Raw genomic sequence first — 22,650 nt, forward strand, 5'->3', positions numbered from 1 at the left:
ACCGGTGCTCACTTGACGGACGCCGGCGCAGTAAAAACGAATAAATCTTCCAAATACAACGAAGTCATCAGAAAGCTGTTCCCTTCAAAAAGACCCGTCAGATCAATTTCCCCATATAAAACACCATCGACATCGTTCAGCGGCACCGGGTTGTTGCACGCGCAACTCAATTATAATCCGGTCTATTTATATTGGCACGATCCAAACGATCTGGTAGCTAGATTGCATACTCTTGTAGCCTAATATGAAGCCGGAAACAAGGGCGTTTCTAACGAACTGATATCCATAATTAAAGAATTGAAACAAGTTGAATTTGAAGAATAAATTATTTGTTTTTAATTTTTATTTTTGCAATTATAGAAATGTCACGATTAAGATTAGGTCGTAATTGTCGTAAAGGAAAGGTAAAACGAGGGCCTCCCGGGGAAGGTTTTCCGTTGACTGGTGATGGAAATTATGATATAAATCACCATAGATTGTGCAACGTGTCCGATCCTATCGGTGATTCGGATGCGGTGAATTTGAAACATGCCAAACAAATGTCGTCGGGTTTCCCCATCACAACCGAAGGAAATTACGATATAAAAAATCATAGGTTGTGTAACGTGTCCGATCCTACCAATGAAGCGGATGCGTTGAATATGCGTCGAACCAAAAGTATGCTTGATGAATACACAATCAATCTCTAAGAAAAGTTTATAAGTTTATAGGTTTGGAAAAATTAAATGCATACGATGCGGTTATTAGAAAATACATAGAAGATGAAATGGTAAAGTTTGCTGATAATACTTTACGATTTATAAAGAATGAAAATACCGAGCTTAAAAAAAAGTTGACAGATATATAGATGACGCGATAGAGACGGCCATTAAGGAAATTTCGAAAGCGATTTATAAAAACAATAATGATGGCATAAAAATAAATTTGGTTCGTCACAATGAATAATGTATTTGAATGAAAAAATAATTTTTTTATATATAGAAATATGAAGGGAAGAAGAAAAATATTTCCAAGAAAATAGGGGGACGCGGTATAATCGGGTCAGTAATCAATAAGGATTTATTACAGTTCGAAGCTCATATTCCAGGTTATAATTATTGCGGTCCGGGCACGAACTAGGATAAGAGATTGAAGCGTGGTGATAGAGGCATAAATAAATTAGATGAAGCGTGTAAACTGCACGACATAGCTTATTCCAAATATTCAGATAATAAAACAAGATCTCGAGCCGATAGAGCTTGTCGAACGGGCTTGGGAAAGTGTGCTCGCGCCGGATAGCAGTTTGACTGAAAAAGCGGCCGCCTACACAGTAACTAACGCGATGAAACTTAAATCCAAATTTGGCGGTAGACTGAAAAGAGGTGGTCGATTGAGATTGAAGGCGGCGGTACGGCTAAGAAAGAAAAATAATCGATTCAATACCAAATCGCGCTTTGTACGATCACGAAATGATTGAATACGCAAAACAATTGAAAATTTCACAATTCCGCGGTGTTTTTATGTTGGACGCTTTACCGAAAAAGATTTGGAAAAATGAATGTTCGATAGTGAATTTAGACACTTCAAACGGCCGCGGTACGCATTGGGTTTCTTTCCGAAAAATCGACAAAAACGTAGATTATTTTGGTAGAATGCGCATCCGCCTTCAGAAATGATGAATTATTTCAGAAACTCCAACGTAACGTACAATTACAACAGATATCAAACCGACGACGATGTGATTTGCGGTCGATTATGTTTAGAATTTTTATCCGAATAAATTATACGTTTTTTGTTTTTTATTTTTTCTAAATAGATATGTCGTGTCTATTATCGATTGATGGTAACAGTTCGAAGATAAAAAAATCATTTTTTCCGCCGATCGACCTGTCAAAAGGCCAATAAGAATTGGGTATCAAATGGTTGATGACCGCCAACACTATCCCGAACGTCGAGGAAAACAAAAATAATAAATTTTGTTTCGCTTTGGAAAAGGATGTCAAAAAAGATGAAAATAATAATTATGTGTTGACAAAAAAGCAATATATAACAATACCAACAGGTAGTTATGAAATTGAAGATATCTGTAACTATACACAGAATAAAATTAATCAAACCATCACATTGCAAGCAAATCCAAATACGTTACAGTGTGAAATTAAAAGCACTGTATCGATAGACTTTTCGGATACAAATTGCAGTATCGGCAGTGTGTTGGGTTATGGAGCGAGAGTTCTCTAAGAGAATACGACGCATCTTTCGGATCAAATAACAAACATCGCTCCCGTGAATGTAGTACGGGTGAAATGTAACATTATTTCGGTCAGTTATAAAAATGAAAATCAAGACCGCATTTTATATGTTTCCGCTGAGTGTAGATCCGGGCGATATGATCTTCAATCATATCGCCCTTATTTTGAATTTCTACCGGTAGATGTGAGAGCAATTTACGATTTAGTTATATCGTTGACCGATGAAAATGATAATTTATTGAATTTGCGCGGCAAACGAGTAAACATGATGTTAGTTTTGAAAGAATCAAGGACCCATCGGAGTTTCTGAATAAAATATTGTAATTTGGATTTTTTTTGATAATTTTTTTATTTTAGATAGACATGCCGCTAGTATTTAAAAGTGATGATGAAATTGATGTTAAAAAACGTTACAAATTGACCGAAGAAAGCGTTAAAAAATTAAAACCTTTAGGTTTTGTTGATTGTTACGTTGATTATTATTGTACATTGTACAATATACATTTATTTTTAAATAAATTCAAAAAAATTAAAGTAAGCAATAGGATTGTAATCAATGGAATACTGAATTACAATTGCTTTTACAATAATCTGGTGTTGCTGAGTCACAGCCAGTACGCCAATCGCTGTCGTGTTGCTGGTAATACGCAACACTGACGTCATTCCATCTTATACTGAGGCCCATTTACACTATTCCCAACAAAATACAAATGCTATGCCACTTAACGGAAAAGATCCAAAACAATTACCAAATATGAAGTAACACGGACAGATGGTCAGCTTACAATAGTTTATTTGGGCCCTTTTACAGAGTGATAAGAAGTGATTCCTCCTTTAAATTCAGAATGGTTGCGACCAACTTTTGTTTCCATAAGAGAAAAGTTTTTAATTGTATTTTAAATAAACTAATGGAACCTCTTCAAACGGTTCAGCAATTTATTAAAAATGACAATGGAAGCATAATAAGGCCTTTTCTCCTCATAAACCCAAGCATTGTATTTAGTTATAAAAAAACAGTTTCATTATCTAATCTGGTAAAGGTATGTATGTACAATTGTATGTAAGAATATATGTAGGCTTTTCTTAAGGAGCATTCAGAGCAGAACAGTACAGCTGATGATGAAAATCAATTTGATCACACAAGAATTTTCCATCTAATAAAACATCCAGAAATTTCACTTTGTGGGCAACAGAAATACTATCACTTTCATTAATGGGAATTCTGTCAATACAATCACCAGTGTTGCACATACCTTAAAAGCACAATGTAACAGTTTATTCCGTATCTAAAATTACATGGTTACAATCTATTAAGTGAATAATCTTTTGAGTTGCTATTGTACAATATTTAATTCCTTTCAAATAATTATCTTCAGATATATATGTATGTATAGTTAGAGAACATTTCAGACGCAGTTAACGCTTTACACTTTGAAGCGAGGGCCTAAATTTTGCATGCAGACTTATCAAAAAAATTAAATTTCAACTACTTGTTTTGTGGGTGGTAAGGTATGACTAACCATTTGTAAGTAGTTCCTATCTATAGTAGCTACAGTTTGTCATCAATAAAAAATATGGAACAAATAGAATGTTTTACAGAGATCACAAAAAAAATTGAAAATGTTTAGCTTTTTTGTTATCTAAGGAATTAAATTTTTTTGTCTTGTCGTTTGACTGGTTTGATGCAGCTCTCCAAGATTCCGTATCTAGAGCTAGTCGTTTCATTTCGGTATACCCACTATATCCTACATCCCTAACAATTTGTTTTACATATTACAAATGTTGTCTGCGTACACAATGTTTTCCTTCTACCTGTTCCTCTAATATAAGTGACTATTCCAGGATGCCTTAATAAGTGGCCTATAAGTCTGTCTCTTCTTTTAACTATATTTTTCCAAATGCTTCTTTCTTCACTAATTTGCCGCAACATCTCTTCATTTGTCACTTTATCCACCCATCTGATTTTTAACATTCTCCTATAGTACCGCATTAGAAAAGCTTTTATCTTTTCTTCTCAGGTAATCCAATAGTCCCAGTTTCACATTCATATACAGCTACGGCCTAAACTTTCAAAAATGTAAGCAAATTATATTTTATTTTAAATGAGCTTTCTGACTGAAAGCGCATTTTGCCTGTGCTATTAGGCATTTATCGCTCCTGCTTCTCCCATCTTTAGTAATTCTACTTCCCAAGTAACAAAATTATTCTACCCTCATAACTTTTTCTCTTCCTATTTTTATACTCAGTATTTAATCTTAACCTGCTCGCTAACCCTGACTAATTAACACAGTAATCTTTTGAGTATTTAAAAAATAAATTCAGTAATTAATGCAATTATTTAATAATCAAAACATTACTGTTAATTAGTCGAGGTTAGCAAGCGAAGAGAGCGTAAATTAAGTTTGGTTAATTTATATCTATAATTACAAGCAATAATATTTATATTTTTAATATGTAAAATATGTTAATGATTCCGTAACTTTGAAGTATTTCCAAAGTTACAGGATTATTATGGTTACGATCGACAAGCTAATACATACGTATCAAATCTTCTCTTTACCACCTCTTCCTCAAGCTTCTCAAAATTCCGCCGATTCATATGACATCTTTCTTCAGATTTTTAAACCCCAATCTACATTTCATTATCACTAAATTAGGATCGCTATCAATGTCTGCTCCAGAATATGCTTTGCAGGTCGGCAAGTTGATTTATAAATCTTTGTTTAACCATGATGTAATCTATCTGAAACACCTTGCAGTATCACCTGGCTTTTTCCATGTGTATATTCTTCTATTATGATTTTTAAACTGGGTGTTGGCAATTACTAAATTATACTTCATACAAAACTCAATAAGTCTGTCTCTCATTCCTTTTGCCCAGCCCGTATTCACCCACAATACTTCCTTCCTTGCCTTTTCTGATGGTTGCATTCCAATCACAAACTATTTATTAAATTTTTTTCCGCTTTTATCTGTTTAATTGCTTCATCAATTTCTTTGAACACACACTCTACTTCATCAGCATTAGGGGCACTTGTAGGCATATAGACGTTAGCAATCGCTGATTTCATCAAATTTCAATTATTTGCAAAAACCGGTTAAGGTTCAGCACAAAATTTTTCTCTAAAACCACCAGTAAAATACTAGCAGTAATTTCATCCACACCCATGTAATATTTACTCTGTAATTAAAATAAAAGTTTTAACTTTCTGGGTATAAACAGGAAATAAAAATACTAATTCAATAAAACAATTCAAGGTAAATAGCTTTCTTTGAAACTGATCAATATTTTTGTTTGAAATACTGAAAAAGAAATTATTAAATGCCTTTGCTACTTTGGTAGGGGATGAGATAATGGAAGTTTAGTCCTTTAGAATTTTTGGTGACATTATCTGAACTGTTTTACTTCAAAATCCACTTTCACTTCTGATAACTGCCCACATGGTTTTAAATTTATTGTTTGAATTTGATATTAAATTATCATCTTTAAGCATTATGAAAAATTCATTTGTAACTTTCAAATAATTCTGGAAGTTTCGAACAAATTATATTTAGGCATTTAACATAATTACTTAATGTACAACTAGACTTTACACCTCCTTTAGAAATCTATGCATCTTTCTTTTTTTATGATTAAACTTTTATTTTCCCATCTAGCACTATAGCTGTAGAAGGGAAAGTATTGCAATCAGTCCAATTTGGCCATATGCAGTTTTCAGTGAATCTTGATGTTTTAACATCTTCGGAACCCAAAAAACCCGATTGAAATTTTCTGGATATTTGTATGTATGTGTGTGTTCGGTGTCTCGTACCTTACATCTCCAGACCTACTGGACCGATTTTGACCAAACTTTGTCAGATTACTTATGTATACTGGACATTTATACCATTAAATTTTCAACTTAAATGGTCAAGGGGGTGAGGCTGTAGAGCAAGGTCACTCGGTATCTACAGATTTAGCCTAATTAAGGTCTTCTATTTATCTTTGGCATATTTGTTAACAATTAAAAAATAATATTTGCAAAAATATTATTCAAAATTGCACCCCTACCCCAAAAAATGCTATAAACTCATGGCTAAGTGGGTATACTGATCAATAGTACCACCTATCACCACAAGGAGTGTTATTGTAGCACTGAGGTACAGCTGTTGTAAAAAAATTATTATGTTTAAATAAAATGACAAATATTTTAAATTAAGTTGTATGTGCAAGTCATGCATCAGAAAAAAACCACATGACGGGAAAGTCCTACAACTGTGTTGTCAGCTTTTTTTTTTACCAAAGGCTATGCTAGAAAGAAAGCTTTCTAAAACTCATGAGGAAAATTGTTAACTTTTTCATCAAAGCTGATCTTATTACTTTACCAATTTCTCAAATTTCTAATTGAATCTTTATTGATAACTTCACCAATAATTATTTTGTGTCATGTTTTCATTAATAGATGATGGTATTACAATTTTACTATTAAAGACCGTAATTTAACCAAAAGGATCAGATTATCTTTTAGAAAATATGTAAAAATATTGTCTACAATGGGGACCGATGTCCTTATAATTTTAGTTCGATGGGAGATCAAAATATTTAGACCTGCTAACTCAAACTAATTCAGAATTAAAAAAGATATACTCCTATTTTACGACTTAAGATATAATTAATATAATTAATTAAGATATAAGGATATATCATGTAGTACATACAGATATCACAAAAACTATTTTAAGTAATAATTATATTGTAAATTTTGATTTAAGCCATTAATCTGTGACAGCACTATAAATTCATTACAAAAATTTCTTAATTTTAACAACAAAGTTTTGCTACATAACATACCAAGAGAATTTATTGAATTTTTTTTTTTTTTACATAATATTCATTTTATGGTCACTTTTAAAAGTAAGACAACCTAATATGAAATATAAGTATACATTAATTATAATTTTTTTTTACATTTATATGTTAACTTAAATTTTTGAAGAACCTTAATAACAGCCTCAGCCTAAAGTAAAAAATACATTTTTTCACTAAACAGAATGTCAAAATTTAATGAAGTATTGAGAAAAGTTATTATTACAAAGCTTGGCTTACTCAACATTAATACTTTCTTTTCCCCTACTTCTTTATATACAAAAATAGAAATAAAAAAAAAACAACACTTTCCCTCCAAATCCACAACAATAAATCCACTAAAACCACAATATTCATTAAAAAAAAAACAATATAAATTCTTTTTAATATAAAAATATGGAATACTACCACACAATCTGTAAGTTTAATTTATTAAATTTTATAATAAAATTAATAATCTAATCTGTAATAAAATGTCATTCTTTGACAGGTAATTTCTAATTACCTCACATTTTTTTCTAGGAATAGAATATTGTTGAACAACACATATTATGCATTATTAATTACTTAAACAACATATATACAAACATAAATATTATTAATAAAATTGCACATTCTAAAACACCAGTTCAATTTGCTTGGAAATCTATTACTTAAAAAAAAAGTCTAAAATTTAAATAATTAAAAATCATTAAGAAAAAATTAATAAATCTAAACACCTTAAATGTAATTAATCTATTAAAACTGAGAATTGCTTAAATCTAGCAGTATATGAATTATCATCAAAGAAATAGACATTTCATTTGTATTACATGCTATTTAAGAAATGTTAAATAAAACAAACAATTCACAAGATAACGCAAAATTAACAAATAGCCTACAAATAAGTTAAAAATAACATAACTCAGATACCAAATATGAGACTTAACCTCTTCAGAAATGGAGGGAAAAGGTTAACCTACAATAATTTCCACTTCAGTTAATAAAAATACTCCAAAAAGTTATTAATCAACATATATATAACTACAATTTATCTAACACATACCTACCTTCTTATAATACACAATATACTCAAAATAAAAGTTAAAAACATACTCTGCAACAATTTAATTTCAGTTTAAAACCTATAGGAATAAAGTATATTAACAATTCGTATGAACAATATTCCCTTAAATGAAACATCAGAGAAACCAGATTTCATTCAAATAATACAATATATTTCTATTACGTTAATATGTATTTGATCAATTGAAATAGCCATGTTGGCAGCAACTTGCAGATGACTATTGGTAAACAAAATTTAAAGGGAAAAAAATATTAAACTAGACTAATTGCTACAATTTCACATACAAAAATTATTAAGAAACTAAATAAATTTTGAGTATTACCGACAAATAGGGCTGGAACTCATTCTACTCTTCTTAATACGTCAACCAACGACGTGAGACATGTTCATTCCCTCCATAGTTTCATTTTAGCTATTTGCGCGCTCGAAACGTAAATAAGATTAAGTTGTACCAACTTAACAAAACTATACTCACAAATAGGCACTTAAACTAAAATAATTAATTTTCAACAATTTTAAATTTTAATGCTTATTTAAGAGCTTGTAATTTATTTTTGTATTTATTTCTTGCCAACATTAACTGAATTAAAAAGAAGTAAACAAAACAGTGTAGAATGAAATGGAATGAAGGTGGCATAGAAACAGCACTCTACAAATGGCTGATTATCGTTTACCGGTAATGTTAGGCTATGTTATGATTTATAGATATACATAACTGGAAAAGTTCATTTTTGTGGTTTTTAGTGTGTGTGTATGTTTGTGCGCGCGTGTTTAAGAGTGTAAAGGTTTTATTATGGAGTTACCAAAACCTCCTCAAGGTAATAGCTTTTATTTATTAATTGTACGATCGATAACTTTAGTTGTTCAGTTTACGGATGTTTATTTTTTAGGGTTAAGATATTACTGATATTTAGTAGCATTATTTATTTCTTTATGTTACCTGTTAATTACTGATATAATTTGTTCATATTTTTTTACACTAAATCGATAGCCTGATGATTAGCTGTTGTTTTTATAGAAGTTGTTATAGAAGCGTGCAAATAAGAAAAATATATGATCTTTTTGAACCCCTCATTAATGAATTGAGTTGCCAAGTATTTGAGTAGAATATTTTTTCTGTGTAGTAGGCTTGTTATGATTTTGTGTAGATTAAGCATATATTTTAATTATGTACAAAACTTCTTATAATTTTTTTTAAATGTAACATTTAATTGAATCTAGTATGTCAGTGTAATAGTTAATGAAGCATTAACCCTAATATATTGACCCAATAACTGTTAAGTGATTGGTATGTTGGCATCTAGATCATGTGGTGTCTGTATTATTTCATGGCTAAAGTCTGTCTTTTCCATGTATCATTTCATGTAGATAAATAAATCAATTTTTTTATTCTGATCTATACACATAATGTAATCGATGAATGAAGTCGTTACTTAATGAAAATTCATCGTAACGAAAAGAAAATTAACAAGATAATATATTTGATTTACACAAAATATTTATAGAAATCGCAACAGCTCTTTCGGTATACAGTACCTTTTTTTGATGATATGAACATCTGTGAGAGATGAGCTTTTATCTTATTGTTAGTTCCGCTATCCCGTTTTTCTGAATTTTCTAATTGTATTTATTGTTAAATTTATATATTACTGATAAATATGTGCATTCCCCAATGTTGCTCTTTTATGTATTGTATCTCTTTTGTTTTGTGTTTACCATTTTCTTTCTAATGTACTTTAAGCTGTAGTATTCTATTTGTAACATCTGAAGAAAGTACTGTGTACCAAAATAGCTGTTATGATTTTTTAAATAGATTTTGTGAAAATAAAATAACTTATTTTATTTTTGTTAATATATTATATAGATCACATCAGTAATGAGTAGATATGTTACTCCATTAATAAAAAAGAAACTGCCGCCACATGTGCTTGGATGGATTAGGGTAATTGTGGTAAAACCTCCTTCAGGATAGTATCATACAATAAACTCTTAATTAAAAGGTTTAGTAAAAAAAAAGATTTAATGTTCATATTAATTATTTAAAGTATATATACACATAAAATAATGTAAAAGGATTTATATATGAACATATTAAACATAAAAAATAACTACAAAATAATTCACATGTCAAAATGCAATAATAAAAATTATTTGAACAATATCTATGTGTATGTTGAACAGTAATACAGACTATTTAGCATTTTTTTTTTGTTTTTTTTTAATTAGTATCATTTAAAAATTAATCTAAAGATTAATATTCTTTCCACGTCACATTATCAGTTCTCTAATCAATTAGCTACCAGTTTTGTGAGTTATCAAGACCTATTCAGATGCTAATCCATTGTGGAAAGAGGTTAGAGCTGAGGTTGAGTTTAGAATTAGAGTTAACATTAGATTTTAGTAGAGAGAAGTAAAGGATCAATTACCAAGGTATGGAAATACTTAATACCATTTTGTGGGACACATGGCCGAATTTATGTTTAATGTAAATATAGTCACTATAGAGAGAGACTAACCAACACTTTTACATGCTATTAGTCATGTACGTGAGAGATAATCACATTATAAAAAGTGTTGTGTTATCTACAACAGTTGACTCTGTATCCAACTCTGACAACTATTAAGATGAGTTTGTGGTTTATTCCTCTTGTCACAAAAATTTAACTTTGCTTCTAACCTCAACCTCTCTCTTCATAATTTTTACTCTTGCTCTTAAGTTTTTATATTATGATAGTCAATTACAGTGGAATGAGACCTCATTGATAAAGGGTTCCAAATTTAGAAAAATTTCCCTTGAGAAAGGAAATTCGAAATTTAGTTTCCTTCTTGGCTGTGAATATTTTAATTATCAGTGTAAAGTGACTACTAAGCTTGTAAGTAAGTTGTTTTTTTTTTATTTTACTAATAATAAATTTAGTAATAAATTTAATTTGTAATTTGAATTTTTCTGCTGGAGATTTGGTTGAAGAAATGTTGAATAATTTTACTGCATGATATACCATTCTGTTCCAAATTATTTTATAAATTTATTGATACAATTAAGTTTTATTTTCAGATATTGAATTAAGAAATATAATTGATAAACTGGCACAGTTTGTAGCACGTAATGGACCTGATTTTGAATTGATGACAAAAAATAAACAAAAAGGAAATCCCAAATTTAGTTTCCTTTTTGGCGGTGAACATTTTAATTATTATCAGTATAAAGTGACTACTGAACAAGCAAGTAAGTTGATTTTTTAATGTTAAACGTTTCTTGTTAAACATTTTTTTGAGGTTATTATTATTTATAATAGTTGATGAAAGAACTTTATATAATAATAATTTCAGAAACATGTAACACCATAACTTTTAACATTTTATTAGCAAGTTTTTTTTTTGACAAATAAAATGTAATAAAAATGTAACTAAATAGGTTTTTTAGCTACAGCTTTTTAACAAATATGAAGTTGGAGCAGTTTAAATTTATGTACTGTATTTAATTATGAAGAATTAGATTTTAATATAGAGATACTAAAGAATTATTTCTTTCCCAATTTTTTTATTTATTTTTGTATTTTTTTCATTTAACCTCCGGTTCCACCATTAAGTATTGCTTTAGAGGATGAAATGAATAATTTGTAACGTGTGTGAAAATGCCTCGCCTGACCAGGATACAAACCTGAGACCGGATGAAAGGCTGAGGTGCTACCACTCACACCACGGAAGCCAGCCAATTTTAAATTCGTAATAACACTAGGGGCAAATATTACATTCATAAACCGATTTATAAGGAGAATAATTGCAATTTTAGGTCCTTTAATTACTTTATAAATTGATAGATATATTATCACAATTCTATTCAACATAAGAAGACAATGTTGAATGCGATGATTTACAATATTGCCCAACCAATGAATTTTGTTAAAGGTACAGCTATGTTCAAAGGTTTCTTCTAGAGTTCAATCTTTTATCGACTATGTCCAGAAAAGAATTGACCAAAAAATTTTATTAAATACAATAAAACAACTTCACTTCACCATATTGAAAAAGACTTATCAGAGAAAGCATGGACAAAAATTATACATGGCCTTCATATAGCAGCAGCATAAAAAACAATTTTGAAAAACGATTAATTTAGTATTACTTTGGACTTAAATAGAAAATGTATCTCAGTCCTTTATAATGGTTAAGAAAAACCAAATCTTTAAAAAAATTTGACATTTATAAAATTAAAAGACAATAATTGCAATTTCCAAAATAATAGGGCAAACTAAAGCAAATAATGAAATGAGTAAAAGATCATTTGGATTATTATCAAAGTAAAAATCCAGAGAAATCTCCTGCTGCTTAACATTGCTAGAAATTGGTTCCAAACATAGAAATAAACACGGTGGAGCAGGATGGAGCGCTTGCCCTTGCCTGAATGATTTAGTTAAATGAGAAAGGTTGATATGAAAAGGTTATAATAGTATTTCGCAGCAAGAAACCATGTTTGAATCATAGCAAGAGCGCTCTCTGGTGAACGAGTGGGAAACTGTTCAAAGTCTGGATGGTCTATGGTAAAACTCGAAGATTATAGAATGTTTGAGGTTGGATTTAGCAGGAAAGTTCTGTTACCTTCTGTTCCCTGTTGAAGTGCTGCAATTAGTGCGAGTGAGTTGATGCATTTGAGCTAGTTCAGACTGCAATCCCATAACAGGAGCAATCTAAAATCGATATTAGAAACTTTTTTAGCACAAAAGGTATGTATCTGTATTATTTTCATTTGACTCAGTGAGTTGCAAAATCATCTAATTAAAGCAACCTAATGTGTTCAGGAAATGCAAAGACTGTTTTTTTGTTTGTAATGATAGTGATTTTGATGTTGTCTTTCTTATTGAAATTTTAAGAAAAATCATACAGTACTAAATAAGGAAATAATAACAAGTATACCACACTCCAATAATTTTAAATAATGATTGAAAATTATAATTAGCTACTTTTGCAATAGTTTTGCTTAATTAGATGGTTTTGAATTTCAAAATTGTTGATTTTGCAACTAGCTACGTCTGCTGGTTGCAAATTATAAAACAAATTTGTAAAATATATTTAAAAGGTTTTATTATTAAATAATACCATCATTAAATAATAAAAAAACATTAAAAATTCTATAGCTAATAAATAGTGAATGGTTCAAAATTCGTAATAGTCCAATTTTTGTTGTAATCAAGTTTAGTCACTGCAAAAGTTGTTACGTTAAACCCAACCCAAGCTTGACCCAAAAGTTTCTAACCTCAAATCAGAATCATGTTGGGTCACATTAATTTTATTGTGTACGTAGCCATAGCCTGTTATATTTGACCATTCCATCAGTTTCTTAGCGTTTTTTTTTACTTTATTCGTAGTACACTTTCGTAGAAATATGAAAAAATTTTACTTTTGTAAATTTGAAAAAATGCAATTAGATGGTTTTGAAACTCATATTTAGGTTAAGAACATTTTTCACGAACAAAAAAAATGTTTAGCGATTTTTCAAAATGTTGTAACTTTGTATAAAGTTATTGTATGGAGACGATAAAAAACTAATTTTGTGTGACCACAAGTAATTTGAAGATCTATGTATAGTGGTTTTGTTAGATGTGGGTTTTCTATATACTAAAGTTACACATTGATTATTTTTATTATTAATTTCAATTTTAACATCTAAATTATTTATTTTTTATTATCAATTTCAAAGGTAAATTTCAATCCTCTATAGTAGGAATTTAATGTGTTAAAAGTGATTAAATGCTTGTTACATATAACTAGATATAGAGTACAAAAATATTGTCAACATATGTAGTCCATACTAAAAATCATGCATAGTAAAATATCATTAATTTTTCATATTTAAATTTTGTTTTAATTTTTAATTTAACTGAATAAAAGTTAAATTCTTAAAATAAAAAGATTAAAGGTTTAAATTTTAAATTAAATAAATAAATGCGTGATAAGTTATATTTTATGAAGTTTGTAATGTAATTTGAGATGTAATGCACGTGAAAGTGCTCCTGCCTATATAGTGGAATAAAATAACTTATCCTATTTTATTTATTCTGTACTTTGGTTAATCTAATAAAATCTATGTGAATATGTATATATACATATATATATATATAGATATATTTATTTTTTTTTTTCTAAACTCAATCTTTTAATAACCATATTCCTCTGTACTAGTATATAAATTTAAAGAACTTGATCATATTTTTTTGGAATAGTCGCTTTAATATTGGAGGGACAGGTCGAAGGAAAAAATTGTGTAGGCAGGCAACGTTTGGAATATGTAAAACAAATTGTTAGGGATGTAGGATGTAGGGGGGATATACCGAAATGAAACGACTAGCACTAGATAGGGAATCTTGGAGAGCTGCATCAAACCAGTCAAATGACTGAAGACAAAAAAAAATGTTTTTTTACGTGATTATTTGTAAGTTGGTATTCAAGCTTAAATTTATTTTTATCATAAACTTTTGTTATATTTTCAAGTGTTATTATATACGTATTTTAAATATACATTGTCAATTTTTGTGTCATTTATTGGTATTAAATATGTATTATTGTTTGTTTTTTGTATTTATTATCAACTAAAGGTTCACTATAACCATTATATGTAGCAATTTGTTTTATATTATCTATTTCTTTGTTTAATTTACTTTTATTTTAATTATATTTTGTGTAATTAATTTCTCTATTAACCATGTTTGTTTATGTATTGATTTTTTGTGCTCACAGATGATTTGTATATCTATGTATTGTGGGTTTCCTATTTACTGAAGTTATAAAATTATTTATTTTTATTATTAATTTTGATACTATCATCTAAGTAATTGTTTATATCTATTTATATCAATTTCAAAAGTAGATTTCAACCCATTATAGTATGAGTTAAATTTGTTCAAAATTATTAGATGTTCATTTTGTATAACGGGATTATAGACCGCAAAAATATCATCAACATACCTGGTCCATAATAAGATATCATGAGTATGAGTAATGCCATAAATAATTCTATTTTTAAAATCTTGTAGATAAATCTCAGACATGATGATGGCTGACTAAGGAAAACCCATCTAAGTTATTTTCCTGAGTATAATACCCGTCATCAAATTTAAAATAATTTTGTTGGCATACATTTCTAATAATAATATTATCAATAAATAAAATGGTCTTTGTGATTGTATATTAATTTATTTTTTATTATTGTTTTAACTATGGGTATCCTAGGGTACATATTACTAATATCGTAGCTAATCATCTTAGTATTATCTCCAATTGTTAAGTCTTTTAATTTATGTACAAACTCGAATCCATTTTTTATATTATATTTGTAATCTAAATTCATTTTTATCCTTTCCTTTTCAAGTATTTTATCTGTTATTTTGGAGATAATATAAGTTGGAGCAGTTGTAAAATTAATTAAAGGTCGCGTAGGTATACCAGGTATATTTTTGGAAGTCTAGTTAATATTGGTCCACTTGGTTCTTGGTTCAAAAGGGTATAATCTGGAGTGATATGTTAAATTATTGATATAATTAAAAACATTGCGGTTTTTTGCTGTTAAACTTTAAGTTATTTTTATAAACGTTTTAGTGGGGTCATTTATTTATTTGAAATTATTTTCTAATATGTATTGTTTCATCCAGTTATTATAGTTTTTGAAATACATGATGTAATTTTTAACTTTAAATTTATGATTTTTATAATTTATAATTAAAAAAAAATGTTTAACATAGTTTTTATTGTATTTTATATATATATATATTTATATATATTTAATAAAGAGAAATATTTGTTATTATTCTTGATAATGTGTAATATGTAATTTGACATGAACAATTTAAAAAAATGGATTACAACTGAGGATGCGAGAAATTCACGAAAACATTTTTGTATATATGATAAAAATAAGCAAGTGTCATCTTACTTTATTTATTGTTCTGCACTAGGTCGATCAAGTTCTTTAAATTTATATATTATTTATTTTTTCTTACTAATATTGTAAAGTTTAAATATTTCTTTTATTTCAGTATTAAAACAGAAGCAGGGTTCAAATTGCAATGCTGTTGGTACTGGACCTCCTGCTAACATTAATTCACTCATAATGGGGACTCAGCATTCTCCAATACAAACAACAGCTGCTCTTCAAGGTATGTTAACATTTAATAGATTGTTTATTTGTGTGTAGGAAATTGAATTTTTGTCTTCCTCTTAAGATATCAACTTCTGAATGGCTTACCTGTTACCAATGAAACCTGTAAAAACTCATTCTTATACACTCACTGCATTTATTATTTTCTTCTCTTAGTGTTATTTAATTAAAAGATTAATAACTCCATTCAATTTGTGAAAAAACAACTTATCTCTTATAAATTATTTCATATCAGCATTTTTTTTAAATTGCTGTTATCCTACATACAGTGGTTCAAGTGAATTATTCACTACATCATAATTTAATCATTACTTACTCCACAATCCTGAAATTGTCATGCACGCTGTTGTGCATTTCATCATTGTTGTGCACTTCATTTCTGTTTCAGGTAACATCTGCTAACGTATTTATATAAGGTAGTAAATTTGAAGCCATAAATAAAGATGAACCAAAAGTTCATAACACAGTAGGAATATACCAGATCAGGTGATCAAATTGTATAAGTAAAAGAAATGTATTTTATTATTCAAAAAAAGTATTACATCCTAAATATTAGTTATTTATTCATTACTTGTAAGTTTGAAATGTTTGCCATCCATTTAACTTCCCAGCCAACTTCCCCCTTGTAAACCCATTTCACTTCATAGCTACACATTTCCTTCATCCATTAGTGTATTTCTTTTGTAATTATACTATATTCTATTGTAGTACTTTTTTTTAATTTCATGAATATTTGTTGGATCTGATAGATAACAGACTCCAAATGGACCCACAAGATAATAAAATCAAAACCTGTAAAGCCTAGAGATATGGTTGGCCAATAAATGTGACCTCATCATTCAATACTGTTGTTAGGAAATTTTCTATTGAGAAAGTTCCTTATAATCACTCCAAATTGTCTGATGCTTTTCTCTCTTATTAGACATTATTGCTTTTCTCTTGTAATGTAACATTATCCAGAAAATTCTTTAAGGTCTTGTAGCAAAGACAGATATGTTTCATATGTGACATTACTCTTAAAGAAGTAACCATTTACTTTTTCATATCTTTGGAAAGTTATCTTTATGTATAAATCAAAGTGTTGTGTGATGTTTGTACCAATGTCTGCTTAAAGCTGTAGAGTTACTTTTCTAATCTAAACGATTATTTTACCACTGTATGTATCTAACTTTGAGATTGATAACTTCATTATCAAGATAGTAACAAGGATTAAACCAATATCAGGTCGTATTTTATATCATTATTCATCCATTAGGATTTACATCAATAATATAAGATAGAATTGGTGAAAAATATGTTGAGTCACTGATCCAATCATATTCTATAACTGATACCTATATGGTTCACTCAAATAAGGTTATAAAAAGTATCTTTTTTATATTCAATGTATCGTAGATAGATAAAGTTCTACATATGTTCTATATATTAAAAGCTTTGTGTAAATTTACAAAAAAATTCATTTTTGTTTTACAAAACTGAAGCAAAGTCTTTCTGTAGTTTTCCATATTCCTTTCTGAATAGCAAAACTTTTTTAATGAAACATGAATGAATGTATTTTAACTAGTAATAAAAAATACTGAAATCTTGTCTTTCTTTGATGTATTAAAAACAGTTAAATAATTAGTAGTGGACCATGAAAAATGGATTTCAGAATTGACTTGCTTAAATTTAATTTTATAAAAAAAAAATAAATAAAAACATGACAGACAAAAAAAAAATCTCCTGTATTGATTAGTTAATTGAGTATTTGATGCATTTTAGTAAAAATTTGAAACAACTTCTTGGTACTACCAACTATAAAATAATTAACAGGTTAGTTAAAGATCTGAGAAAGATTGGATCATTTAATTTTTAAAAAAACATACAAAAGAGAATTATTACTGTAAATATTCCAGCTCATCCTATGCCCACCATTTGTAAAGTAATTCCCATATTATAGGTATCTTATCACTTCTAACAGTCGCTAAAACCAACATTATGATTTGTTATTTTCTAGCAATACTGTTAACTGTTGGATTAAGTCATGATAAAATTAATCATATATACGAGGGTTATTTTTTTTTCAATGTCCGATCGGTTATGAAATTAAAACCACAGTAAAAATAAAGAAGTTTTTATTTGTAACAAGTACTTACATAGTTACGCTATTTCTGTACATAGTCGCCACTCCGATTTAGACATTGTCGTAGTGTGGTACCAACTTTCCAATACCCTCGTCATAGAATGGAGCCGCCTGTATTTTCAGCCATGTTTCTACGCTGGTCTGCAGCTCGATGTCTGTGCCAAAATGTTGTCCTCCTAGCCACCTTTCATGTGAGCAAAGAGGTGAAAATCGGATGGAGCAAAGTCCGGGCTGTATGGTGGGTGATCAAACACTTCCCTACGAAACGCTGCAGGAGCTTCTTTGTTACAGCTGCAGTGTACGGCCATCTCGCACACAGTTTGCATTACTGAAGTCTCTCACTCACAATGTTGTATAGAGCTGACCTTGAAATTTCAGGACACGAATCACTCAATACAGAAATTGTGAACCAATGATTTTCTCGAATTGCCTCATCCACTCGCTCAACAAGACCATCGGTTGACACTCGCTTCCTTCCCTGATCGCCTGCATCATGAACATCTGTATGTCCTGCTTTAAAGTTCCTGCACCATTGTCGCACTTTGCTGTAACTCATTGAAGTTTTACACATTACTTATTCGTCTATGAATTTCAGCTGCTTTACACCCCTCAGCCTGAAGAAATCGAATTACCGCACGCACTTCACTCTTGGCGGGAGATGCTATTGTTGTAGACATGTTTACGTGCTGGCTGCGTGTTCAGAACTAAACGAAGTGACACGGCGTGATTGAAGGCCATACTAGAGATGCTGCTCAACACATATGCGCCAAGGTTCATCCGATTTTTGCGCTGGGTTTTCATTTCGCAACCGTTCGGACCTTGAAAAAAATAACCCTTGTGGAATACCATAAAATAAAGGCCCTATTTCAAGGTAGCAGATTACTGCACAGCAAATACAAATTTCATGTGGAATTGTGAAAGATGGTTCACCACTCCTTAATCACTTCTCTAAGAAGTATCACACAATTTACAAAAGTTCCTTGTAAAGTTAAAATCAAAGATTCTAAATTTAAAATATTATATGAGAAAAAAGTTATAATAAAACTCACCTTTATTTGTTATAAACTTTATTTAGTTTACTCTGAACTAAATTTTCAAATGTCTAATTTTTTTAACCGTAAATAACATATCCTTGTAAAATATATGAGAACAGCCTGCAGCTTTGAGGCTTACAAAAATCATAAGTATTACATGCTTACCATGTTTGTGTTATTCATGAATTGAAAGAACCAAACTATGAAAGTCATTTATAATATTGTCATCATATTTAATCTTTTGTCAATAAAAATTGGACTGAAGTTCTGGATTATGTTTCTTTCAGTGATAAAGTCTTAGTTTCACCTTGATTGCTATATGAGGAATCACAAGAACTGAATAAGTAGTAGTGAAGCCACTCTTCACAATTCTTCAGAATTGACTTGCTTAAATTTAATTTTATAAAAAAAATAATAAAATAGATAAAACATGACAGGCAAACAAAAAATCTCCTGTATTGATTAATTAATTATGAGTATTTGATGCATTTTAGCAAAAATTTTAAACGAAAAGTAAAATTTGAAGAAACTCCTTGGTACTACCAGCTATAAAATAATTAATGGGTTAATTAAAGATCTAAGAAAGATTGGATCATTTAATTTAAAAAAAGTATACAAAAGAGGATTTTACTGTAAATATTCTAGCTCATCCTATGCCCAAGATAGTAATTATATCAAGAATTGCTCTCATTTTTCCGACTTTCCCATTCAATTTAAAAGACTTTGATTTCCAGTAAAAGTAGCATTCACTACACCAATAAATAAATCTCAAGGACAAACCCTTAAAATTGTTGGAGTAGATATGGAAAGTGATGTTTATTCTCATGGGCAACTATGTGATGTTATCAAGAACATGGGATCCATCAAGCCTTTACTACTCATTGTCCTAAACTTCAAACTAAGAATGTGGTTTCCAAAGAGATTTTATAATTTTTTTTTTAAATACATTTGATAGTAATTGGGTAAACCCAAGTACTTAAGGAAATCAGTTTATAAAATTCATTCCTCATATGTATCATTGTTAGAGGAAATTATCCTTTGCCTTTTCTTTATTGTAATAACTAAATGTTGGATTGTTGTTTATTAAAGAGTATATTGATGACTTTTCTTATGAAGAAAATTTCAAAATGCTGTAGGGAATGTAGTAGTCTTGTGTAAGAAATATTATTTTTTATTTATTTAAAATATTTTTTTTACATTTAGGATCTCAATTAAGTTTAGCTGCAGCTGCAGTTACTGCAGCACAGTGGTTAGCTGCTCAACAACAGTCACAAACATCTTCTGCATCATCACATCCGCAGCTTCCTCATCAACAAAGTGTGTCGGTTTCAACAGAATCTTTGTCACAACAGCAAGCTACTTTACAAGATCAGATAAGGCAAAGTGAATTAAATTTGTCAGCACAACATACAGTAAGTTATTGTATCAGATTTAATTATATTTTGCAGTTTTAATTTAACTGATTGAATTGTGAACCGATTACAGAACCACCAGCATCAACAACTTTTCCAAGTTGTGATAGCAGGAAAATTAATTTAAGCACATAGAGTGGAAATTATTCAAGTTATTGACTGCAGTGACGCAATTCACTTAGCCCTGGCAAAAGTACATTATTTCTTATGGAGAAAATTTACTGTTTAGTATTAGCTGGCCTATACTTCATCTGTCGCCTAGAATGAACAGGAGTTTCACAAAATATGTTGTGATTTTCTTATCATTCCATAACATCGGAATAGAATTGTACAGTATATTATTGATTACTTATCGTTTTGATTATCTTAATGCAGCCAACAACATTTTTGGGCAGTGATATTCCAACATAATTGTGCCAGATGCCATGCACTGTCTTTTCATGTATGCCATAAAATATTGGCCCAGACACATGCCAGTTGCGTTCTCATTAGCCCAATACAGAGCATCTATGAATGTTATTCAATTTTGTTTTTACAATTGTGCTTCTTTGTTTTAACCACTGTTTAAAGGTTCAAACCATAATTAAATATATTAATAAAAGGATGATTTTTAAAAGTTTTTTTTTTATGAACAAATATATGATATTAATTTTTAATCATATTTATTTTATTATTTTTTTAATATAGATGTAATTGTTTATTATTACAATTTAAATTTGTGTTGATTACTTTATTTAATTAAAGTATTTTGTTACTGTTTATTAAATAATTTTTAAGTAACAGTTTAACAGACAACTAGTTTAACAAGACAAATAGTAGAATATCCTAAGATCTTGGATATCTTGTACTAAAGATCCTGCCTAGTCCTAAGCTCATCCTGCCAGTAGGTACAGAGTTCAGTATCATTCATCCTATTGGCCCCTTGTAGCCAGGAACAGTATTGAGTAGCATTAAAATACAGTTGATCAAGCTAAGTCAGGAAGGCTCTAGATCAAAAAAGATATTTGTGTATTTTATAAAAAGAAATTGAATTCAACTATGCATAAATTTTATTTAAATATTTTTTAGGTTTTAATGCAGCAACAACAAGCTGCTATTGAAGAAGCTATTGAAAAGGCCAGAAAAGAAAGCTTAATCGGTGATGCAGCTGATTGCAATTTAAATTTTAGCGAACTAGATACAATATTACAACCGATAATTGATTCCTGTACAAAAGATTCAATTTCAAATGGTAAAGCTTGGATTTTACAACGTGCTACGAGTGATAAAGCAAACAATGTTATATCCAGATATTTACTCAGCAAGTAAGTTCTTGTTTAACTTATTTAATCATTTTAGGTTATCTTGTATATTTTACTTATTGTAATTGTAGAGTTTTAAATTTATTAATTTTTACTTTATTTGTTCCAAACCTTTTCAGCTCTCCTAGATCTAAAAAAAACTCTGATTAAAAATAAGTAAATTAGAGCTAGTAATACTCTTAAATTTGCAGTATATTTGGATGTAAATTTTGAGGATTGTGATCTGCAATAAAAAAAAATTAAAAATATCTTTGTATAATTTATACCAAATTTTTTTTTATTTTAAGGCACACTATTTTTCTTTATTTTCTCTTAAAAATTTTAGCTACACCTTACGATCATAATCAAACATTGTCTATATTACAAATTTTTTTTATTTTTGTTGTTACAACTTGCTGCAGAACCTTTAAATTGAAATAAACGAAACAAATGTTTCATTGAAGTGAATGAAAAGATTTCATTTGTTAAGTGTATACTGACTATGCA

At 29.3% G+C, this 22,650-nt stretch overlaps 2 protein-coding genes across 4 annotated transcripts in view; one reads left to right on the forward strand and one right to left on the reverse strand.

The window, feature by feature from the left end:
- The window catches only part of Skp2 (S-phase kinase-associated protein 2), a 33,611-nt gene extending 25,072 nt beyond the window's left edge, over window positions 1–8,539 (reverse strand). For both annotated transcript variants that reach the window (XM_075380085.1, XM_075380084.1), the window contains exon 1: window positions 8,466–8,539. In XM_075380085.1, the coding sequence (XP_075236200.1) occupies window positions 8,466–8,488 (23 nt within the window). In that variant the 5' untranslated portion in view covers window positions 8,489–8,539. The remainder of the gene's footprint in view (window positions 1–8,465) is intronic.
- A 244-nt stretch (window positions 8,540–8,783) lies between these two features.
- The window catches only part of scaf6 (SR-related CTD associated factor 6), a 54,875-nt gene continuing 41,008 nt past the window's right edge, over window positions 8,784–22,650 (forward strand). For both annotated transcript variants that reach the window (XM_075379844.1, XM_075379843.1), the window contains exons 1-5: window positions 8,784–8,961; window positions 11,199–11,369; window positions 16,174–16,293; window positions 20,655–20,863; window positions 21,932–22,167. In XM_075379844.1, coding sequence (XP_075235959.1) covers window positions 8,937–8,961; window positions 11,199–11,369; window positions 16,174–16,293; window positions 20,655–20,863; window positions 21,932–22,167 — 761 coding nt within the window. In that variant the 5' untranslated portion in view covers window positions 8,784–8,936. The remainder of the gene's footprint in view (window positions 8,962–11,198; window positions 11,370–16,173; window positions 16,294–20,654; window positions 20,864–21,931; window positions 22,168–22,650) is intronic.

This window comes from Lycorma delicatula, chromosome 12 (genome assembly GCF_047948215.1).
Source record: "Lycorma delicatula isolate Av1 chromosome 12, ASM4794821v1, whole genome shotgun sequence".
Lineage (NCBI taxonomy): Eukaryota > Metazoa > Arthropoda > Insecta > Hemiptera > Fulgoridae > Lycorma > Lycorma delicatula.